We start from the raw sequence: 9,332 nt of genomic DNA, 5'->3' as shown, positions 1-9,332 counted from the left end.
ATGCTGGCCTGGCTCGAGTTACTTATGTGCTTATGATCTATTTTGAGGCTCTGTCCACATGGCATTAAGCAGCCGCTGACCCAGGGAAAGGACCAGCTTCAAAACAAGAGTCTGCTATGTAACGACTCAGGGAAGCACTGGGTTTCCCTTGGCTCTGAGCAGAGCTGCAGCACACTTATCCCCCCTCTGGGCCCATCTTCTCCTGACTTGTGCCATTCCCACCATGAGAATTGACTTTCTTATTTAATTCTTCTCACTGGGAAGAATTGGAGGCAGAAATGCCCCAGGATGTGAGGACGTGGTACTTCATAGGGAGCGATGTGCCGGCGGTGATGGGGATGCGGATGAGCAAGCAGGGAGACACATCCATCACCACTGCTGGCAAAACTGCTCACCCGCCTCCCCCTCCTCTGCTCCCCCCCCCCCCAAGAAAGCTCATTTGCAGGCAGCTTAGTTTGCCTAAGAGCATTAGAGATGCATTTGGTGGACATTAGCCGCTCGAGCAGCACCAGGAGCATGTGGCCGATTAGCGCTGCATTTGGGGCAGGAATACTCACTGTGTGTTTCAGGAATTCAAAGGTGAGATCTGGGGGGACAGGATGGGTGGCAGGGGGGTCAGCTCGCATGGTTCAGGTGCCTAAATACACCACTGGGTGCTGATGTTGGGTGGCGTGAGTGTAAGCCGTGTGCTTTTCCCTTTTACAAGGGAAATGCGTGTTGTCCCCCTGGCTTTCCACTGCCACTTCAGCTTTCAGATGGTGTTTCAACTTTGAATACCATCTCACTTTATAATCTATAGACTTCAGCAAAGATGAGGATGCTCAGGGATGCTCATGTGGGATGCGGGTGCTGGTACATTTGAAGTCACTGTATCCCCTCGCATACCAGTGATGGGATTCTTAGAGCAAGCCTGGGAAGAAGAACACCCTCACCATCACGTTTCCCTCCCTTACAGCCTCGCTGTCCGCTGGGATTTATGGAGGTGCTGAGGAGCAGCTCTGAGCCCCGCAGCCCCCACCAGCTCGCCCCATAAAGCAGCGCCCGGCCGCCTCGCCTCGTCTCGCCCAGCCTCCCGACCCTCCGACTCAACCATTCAAGGCTCCTGTGCATGGATCGCCCCAGCGAGGCGCCGCTGCCGGACGCCGCCGACGCCGCCCCGTAGGCTCCCGGCCCCCCGTGCCACCCCCAAGTACTCCACATACCCCGATGGGGTAACGTGACGGGGGTCACCCTCCCGCCACCTCCAACACCCCCCATATGCAGAGGCCTTTCTAGAGCGCCCGGGAGCGCGCGGCAGCCGCTCACCGTCGCACACGCACCGAGGACGCCGACACTACAGCAAAGGGATTCTTGGTTTTGGTTTGGTTTTGGGGTTTTTTTTTTTTAATTATTATTATTATTATCATTAATATTATTTTTTGCCCGTCTGGCTTTTCCCCCCTTCCCACCCCGGGGAGCTTGCGCTGTTGCTGAGGAAGCCGGCGCGCTCCCAAGAGCTGGGATTATTTGCACAACGTCTGTATATTGAGTTCTCGATCCTGTTTTGGGGTTATTTTTGAAGTGCAGAGGGGTCATTGGGGCTTTTTTGTTCCCCCCTCCACGCCACGCTTTCTCTTGGGTTTTTTGCCCCCACCACCATCAGCATCACCTCACCCTCCTCCTGTCCCAGCATGGCTCGGATGAACCGCCCTGCGCCGGTGGAGGTCTGCTACAAAAACATGAGGTTCCTCATCACACACAACCCCACCAATGCCACGCTCAACACCTTCTTGGAGGTAAGGAGAGGAGGATGGAAGTGGGGGACGGGGGCCCTGCTGTGTATTTTGGGGCTAAAAGCCGATGTTGAGATCAGCCCTGTGTAGGATGAGGCAGCGGCACATCCCCTTTGGTACCATGGACTCTGGTAGCATCCCAGGGTGGTGGGTCCAGTCGCCACTGGTGGTAGGATCTTTTGGAGGACCCCAAGTGGGGTGTTTAGATGTGGTAGAGGTGAAGTAGTTTCCCCATTCCTGCTGCATCCCCTGCCAGCTCCACCACAGCCCATCAAGGGGCTTTGCTATGATGCATGAGGATGCTCACAACCTCCTCTGCATCTCCCGGCACCTCAATAAGGACTTCTCATCCCAAATATCTCAATGTCTTTCAATGCCCAGAGTGTGTTGGGTGGTTTAGAAGGAGCTGGAGGGCTCAGTGCTGCATGAGCCAGCTATGGTGCCCTGCCTGGAAGCACTGACTGCAGCAGGGAGCTAGGTAGGAAATAGAGAATGCGTATCCATGGTCCAAGGTAAAAGGCTTCAACTTGCTCTCCTTATCAATGCCTGGAGGAAACACCGTGTCCTGCAGGCTCAGTCAAGCCAGCACAAGCAGCTTCTGCTCATGAGGAGTCCTTTTGGAATGCTGTGTATTGCCAGGGGGACCTGAGGCTGCACATGTGCCTGGTGAAGGATTTTTGCCTTAGACCTAAGCCACGTTGAGGTCCAGCGTGCTGGCACCAGTGGCATCCTCTGAGTTCAAGGAAACCCCCTCAATGCACACCCAAAAACCCCACATGTGAGCACCACCAGCTCAAAGAGCCACAGGAAGGTGGCTGCAGTTTGGGGACAGCCACCACATCCCCTGCACACCATGCACAAGGCAATGGGGACACCACCAGTGGGAATGGGGGGAAATTCCCTTCCCTCCAGCCTGCTGGATTTTAGGCTGAGCTGCCGAGCATGTGGGGCTTTGGCAAATGCATGTGGGGAATGGAGGAGATGGATCACTGAAGGGGATGATCTCACATGTGCCTGGCGAGGCCGGTGTGCCGGCACGTAATCCAGGGGCAATCCTCGCAGCGGGTGACAAGCCAGGCTGGAAGCAGCCCAAATCCCACGCCCCAGCCTGCAGTGTGTTGGAATGATGATGGGATATGGCAGCGAGGATGAGAAGGAGCCCCTGAGCAGTGTGCAAGATGCCGAGTGTAGTTGGTGGGATGCACTAGAACCCCCCCAGCCACCTCCATGCATTCTGCAGCAGGAGCTGCCACCTCCACGGGCACAAGTGATTTCTCTTCTGCGGGACTTGAGCCCGTACCAAGGATGTTTCTTTGCATGCCGTGTAAAGGCCTTGGTGGTGTGGCTGTCAGGGCTTACAAATAGATGGCCCTGTTGGCGCGCATGACTCCAAGGAGTTGTGAAGGGGCTGAATGAAGATCCTGCATGGATTTGGTGCCCTGAGATTTCATGTTTCCTCGTGTTTCCCAGGCTGGATGGACCGCGGCGGGGTGTTGCTTAGTGTCCAGAGATGGGGCACGGTGCTGTTGTATTAGGGACTATGGTGGTCCTGTGGTGATAGCAGGGTTTTGGATGTGTTTGGGTTAACCGCGGTGCAACCGGCAGGGTTTTTAGACCCTTCTTTCTCCTTCCCTCCCAAGGACCTGAAGAAATACGGTGCCACCACGGTTGTGCGAGTGTGCGAAGTGACCTATGACAAGACCCCCCTGGAGAAGGATGGCATCACCGTCATGGTAGGTGGGCAGCAGGATAGGTGCAGGGTGGGTTGCTTTTAAATACCCCCATCCCTCCTGTCTGCCAACACCCTGCATGTCACATAGACCAAAGCAGCATCGCGCTTACCCAGGAGGAGGGTTTGAAGCCCAAATTCATCCTCGGGGCAACGCAGATGAGCTCTGAGATGGGGCTGGTGCTATAGAAAAAGCAAGCGCTGCCCACACACCGAAACTGTGACTCATGTGCTTGAGTCGGCAGCTGCCTCCCCTGCCTGTCGTTTGGGCTCTAAAGCATCCAGGGGGTGAGAGCGCCTGATCCCACGTGGAAGCTGCGCACGGTTCCTGTTACCCGCAGTGTTGTCTTACCCCGGGTGGGGTGTGTGGGCTTTTTGCTCTTCCAGCAGCCGGTGCAGCCCATGGGGATGAAAGGCAGCAGGCAGCAAGCAGGGAAAGGCAAAGAGGCAGAGCAGGCAGCTGCCTGGGCTGCATCCCGGCTGATAAGTAATTGGAGATGATGTCAGGCGTGATTGCCCTGCCAAGGAGCGCAGCTCCAGCTGGAAAGGGAGGCTTTGCTCATTTAGGGAAGGGCTTGGAAGTGCCTCATGTCTCCTGGGGTGGTCCTCTGTGCGCAGGCCCTCTCTCTATAGCCCTCTCTGTATAGTGTATATCCTACAGAGATTGCTAGCTATATCCTAGGTCCTCTGGGATGTAGATAGTAGATCCTATGTCTCTCTAGATAGAGTTCCTTCAGATGCATAACTCTTCCGATATAAATGTCTCTGTAGGGTGTATCTTACAGAGAAAGATATCTGTATCCTACATATGGAACCTGTATGTAGGATATCATATCTGCTCACTTACACACCAAATTCTGCCTTTTATCCTGGAGCCCTCCAGTCTCCGTTTCTCTATCTAGGCTATGCATACCTCTGTAAATATCTATATATAGAGAGATCTATATCTAGGATATTTTTTGATAGGGAGATGTCAATATCCTAGATACAGAAACTGTATAAGACACTATGGAAACTATATAGCTTCTATATGTATTTCTATAACTTTCTATATATAGAAACTATATGAGTTATATAGAGAGGTATCTATATCCTATATATCTATGGATAGATGTACCTATGCAGATAGATAGATATCTCTACATACATCAAATATATACACTACATCTATATATCCTACCGCTTTCTTTGGGGAACAGACACAGGTTAGTTGAGGTGTGAGTCTGGTGGTAGTGTGCCTGGGTGCCAGCATCCACAGCCACAGTGCCCACACGTACAGTGGTCCCATCCTGGGTATGCTCCATGGGTGTTTTGGACACCTCCTCTGCTTTTGGCTCCTCTGTGTGCCACAGGGGATCCCAAGCAATCTCTAGAGCTGATGGCAGTTACCAAGTTGTGCCAGATGCAGGTGGTCCATGCCATGAACATCTGCTTGGCAACACTTCCAGCAGGTCAGAGATGGTGCAGAAAGTCTGTAGGAGGACTAATATTGCACGGGTTTCACTGTAGGAAGGTTTATGGTGCAGGATGGATATACCAGTAGTGCTTGATATCCTCATCAGTGACACAGACAATGGGATTGAGTGCACCCTCAGCAAGTTTGCAGATGACACCAAGCTGAATGGTGTGGTTGATACTCTAGAGGGAAGGGATGCCATCCAAAGGGACCTGGACACGCTGGAAGAGGGAACCTCTGTGTGAACCTCATGAAATTCAACAAGGCCAAGTGCAAGGTTCTGTACCTGGGCCAGGACAGCCCTGGTATCAGTGGGGACTGGGTGATAAATACATTGAGAGCAGCCCTGCAGAGAGGGATTTGGGGGTACTGATGCATGAAAAATGGGATGTGAGCCAGCAGTGTGCGCTCACAGCCCATAAAGCCAACTGTATCTGGAGCAGCATTGACAGGAGCGTGACCAGCAGGTAAAGGAGGGTGATTCTCCCCATGTACTAATCCACCTGAAGTACTGCGTTCAGCTCTGGGGTCCTCAGCACAGGGAAATCATGGACCTGCTGTAGGAGGACCGGAGGACAGAAATGATCAGAGGGCTTTAACACCTCTGCTATGAGGAAAGGCTGAGAGAGCTGGGGCTGTTCAGCCTGGAGACAAGAAGGTTCCAGAGAGATCTCATTGCAGCCTTTCAGCATAGAAAGAGGGCTTACAGGAAAGATGGAGATAAGAGTTTTTAGCAGGGCCTGTAGGGACAGGACAAGGGGCAACGAATTTGAACTGAGAGGGTAGGTTTAGATTGGATATAAGGAAGAAATTTGTTATCAGTGATGAGGAGCTGGCACAGGGTGCCCAGAGAAGCTGTGGCTGCCCCATCCCTGGCAGTGTTCAAGGCTAGGTTGGACACAGGGGCTTGGAGCAACCTGCTCTAGTGGAAGGGGTCCCTGCCCGTGGCAAGGGGCTGGAACTGGATGAGCTTTGAGGTCTATTCCAACCCAAACCATTCTGTGATTTGATAGTGTGTGGTATCAGTGGCATCCCTGCTGTGAGCCCAGTGACCTGAACTCATGGCTGAAGCGGTACTTTCTGGGTGCTGTGGAAAGGAGATGTTCTTGCAGGGCAGGCCACAGGCGGTGCAGGGTGGGCTGGCTCAAGCATTAGGATACCTTGAAGCCCAGTGTGCTCCTTTCCTAGCACAGCCCAAGTGCAATCACATTACCTGTTCAAACACTTAAGTAAAGCAGCTTCTTTTGCCATCTGACCCCCAGGATGACCGCAGCTTAGTGACCCACTGCTCAAACACGAGGATTATGGCCCGTGCTTCCCTCCCACTGGGGCTCACCATACTGCGTACACTCCCAAGTGATGCTGCCCTGCCTGTGTCCCTCTTTCCCACTGCTGCATAACCCATGGCCATGCTCCTCCTTCCAGATCCATTTGGGGAGAGATATCCACATTCTGGGAGAGCTTTGCAGCCTCAACTGGCTGCCAGTGCCCATGGGGTGAGACCATTCTTTCCCCAAAATGCTGCAGCAGTCACTGCAAGGAGGGGAACCCTTTTCCTCCATAGCAGAGCCCAAGGCTGGGGATGCTTAATGCAACACCCATTTTACCCACATTATTGTAGATACTGAGTCCATACCGCTTGAGGATGAAGCTCAAGAGAAAATGGGTTTTGTTTTTGCCCCTTAAGAGCCTTTCCTGAAGGACGCTGTTTAAATGGCCCTATTTGGAGGAGTCTCCCTTCATTTCTGTATAGGGCTGTGTTGGGGGATCCCCAGAGCATCCTTTCAGGAGTTGTTCGTTCATTGTCCCTTCCATTTGTTGCAGATGCTGAATTTCAGCACAGCATCAGACCCTGAGATTTCAGCCATCTCCAAACCACCTTTGCTCAAATACTGATAGAATCATAGAATGGTTTGGATTGGAAAGGACCTTAAAATCACCCAGTTCCAACCCCCTGCCATGGGCAGGAACGCCTCACATCAAACCATGTCACCCAAATTCCTACAAAGTGGCTCAGTGGCTCCCAAAGCTCAGAGTGGTCACTGAATGGGAAGGAGGCAGCCAGTGGCCACCCTGGTCTGCGTAGGCAGGAGGACATGGGGACCATGTCACAGATCCTGTAGGCACTCCTGGAGGCTGAACCTGTCCATAGGAAGTGGGAGGACCCCAGACCTAGGCTTGAAAGGCATCGAACAGCATCGCCCTGAGTGAAAAGCAATCCCTGAGTTTTAATCCACGGCCTTAAGAGCATTTCTCTCTTCCCTGACTCTTCCCCGCTCCCTGCAGGATTGGCCGTTTGATGATGGAGCACCTCCTCCCACCAAGATAGTGGAAGATTGGCTCAACTTGTTGAAGACCAAGTTCTGCGAAGACCCCGGCTGCTGCGTGGCCGTGCACTGCGTGGCCGGCCTGGGGCGGTAAGTCAGAGCCCAGCACCCCATATTGCACCCTCCGCATGAAAGGAGGAGAGGGAAAGCCATGTCCACTCCCCTCCTTCCCTTCCCTAGTCCCCCTTGGAGCAGGGGTTTTGCATGCAGTAAAACCTTAGTGGGAGTAGGTGCTGATGGCAGGGTTTGCTGCCTGTGCTTCTCCTTGCACTTCCTATGGCCAGCTCCTGGGCGCTGGGGTAGACCCGGGTGGCTTGGTGCTGCCCTGCCATTGCCCTGTGTTCCTTTGTTCCTTGTTTGCCATTGCTGTTCTCCTTTTGCTAAGAGCTCATCATGGAAATACTTGCAAAATGCCTCCTGCTCCAACAGGGAACTGATGCTTTTTGAGAGGTGCTGCATTATGTTACTCCCCCTGCTATAAGTCAGGGTTTGCATGTGTATTTGCATCCATATTTCCGGCAGATTTGCCTCCAAAGTCCTCCTGCTCACTAGACAAGGAGCAAACAGCTGCCCCGTTATCCCAAAATGCTCCTTGGGCCATTGCTTGCAGACGAATGGCGAGAAGTGATGAACAGAAAGCCACCACTGCCCATAGCGCCACTATTACAGCCCACAGCATGTCCCCTTGTGCCAGGATGGGATGTCACCCTCTGAGCTGCATGGCTGGGGAGTGACCACCACTGCCGTTGCCTTTCAGTGCTCCTGTCCTCGTCGCACTGGCCTTGATCGAGAGCGGGATGAAGTATGAAGATGCCATCCAGTTCATCCGACAGTAAGTCAAGTGGTGTTTCGGTGTCAGGGGAGAAAGCAGCCCTTCTCCGAGGCAATGGAGAGATCTGGAGTGCCCAAGGGGCTTTTCAGAGTGCTGGGTTGCTTTTCATAGAATCATAGCATCAGCTGGGTTGGAAAAGACCTTTAAGATCATCAAGTCCAACCTCAATGTCTCTCCTGTAGTGAGGGGCCCAGAATTGAACATTGAATTTAAGGTGGAGTCTCACCAGTGCCCAGTGCAGGGGCACAGTCACTGCCCTGGCCCTGCTGCCGCACTGGTGCTGATACAGGCCAGGGTGCTCTTTGCCTTCTTGGCTGCCTGGACACAAGCTGCTCATGTTCAGCTCCATCAGTCAGCACCCCCAGGTCCTTTTCCACCGGGCAGCTTTGCAGCCTATGTGCTGATGTAACCTGGCATCACAGTTCTTTGGGGGAGGAAAAGGGAGGTGCTGTCATCAAGCACCTTTGCATCAAGAAGCTGTAGCAGCAGCTGGGAGCATCCCTGAGGGTCTTTGCCCCCTGCTTCTGGCAGCTACCCCAGTTTTCCTTCCCAGTTCTCCATACCCTGAGACTCAGAGGGCAGATGAGCAAGATGGGGTCAGTCCCTGTCTCCATCCCTGGAGGATGCACATGGCCACAGCTTCCGAAATCCATTCCCGCTCCAGACAGGGGAGTTCAGCACCCAGCAGGGTGGGTTTGGGATGGGGGGGATCTCCTGCCACCCCACTGACTGTGCTGACCTCTCTGTCCCCACAGGAAGCGCAGAGGAGCCATCAACAGCAAGCAGCTGACGTACTTGGAAAAATACCGACCAAAGCAGAGACTCCGATTTAAGGACCCTCATAACCACAAGAACAAATGCTGCATCATGTAACCTCAATGACCTCTTGCCAAAACCCGTGCACACAGACACCCGGGCGCTCACACACATCCCAACCCCTTCACCTCCTCACCCAGCCCTGCGCATCCCCATACGCTGCCCCACTGCCAGGGCTGGGGTAAGGGGGTACATGGAGCACCACCAACATGTGCCAGCACCCACAGCACCATCATCTTGGACCCCTGAAAAGGGCTGCTCTCTCCAGCTATAGCTCAAGGAGGGAAGGCAGCGCTGCCCTTTGTTTCTTGGTATTAGCAGTGAGCTCATGATGGTTCTTCATCGCCTTCCTCCTCCTCCCTTTCCCTTCCCGTTGCACTTAGAGGGATGAGCGACGGGT

The 9,332-nt window shown here is 53.5% G+C and overlaps 1 protein-coding gene across 2 annotated transcripts; it reads left to right on the top strand.

Moving 5' to 3' along the window:
- Positions 1–1,121: 1,121 nt before the first annotated feature.
- On the top strand, positions 1,122–8,989 carry PTP4A3 (protein tyrosine phosphatase 4A3; the record flags this gene model as incomplete). 2 transcript variants are annotated; one of them, XM_080611410.1, is made up of 5 exons in its annotated part: positions 1,122–1,775; positions 3,413–3,505; positions 7,244–7,374; positions 8,042–8,116; positions 8,872–8,989. In XM_080611410.1, the coding sequence occupies exons 1-5, from the start codon at positions 1,671–1,673 to the stop codon at positions 8,987–8,989; spliced, it is 522 nt and encodes a 173-aa protein (XP_080467536.1). In that variant the 5' UTR covers positions 1,122–1,670. The 2 variants fall into 2 exon arrangements, with proteins under 2 accessions (XP_080467536.1, XP_080467537.1); XM_080611411.1 differs by lacking the exon at positions 8,042–8,116.
- Between the last annotated feature and the right edge of the window lie 343 nt (positions 8,990–9,332).

The sequence above is a fragment of the Psittacula echo genome, assembly GCF_963264785.1.
Source record: "Psittacula echo genome assembly, chromosome: 2".
Lineage (NCBI taxonomy): Eukaryota > Metazoa > Chordata > Aves > Psittaciformes > Psittacidae > Psittacula > Psittacula echo.
This window is presented reverse-complemented; position numbering and strand designations above follow the sequence as displayed.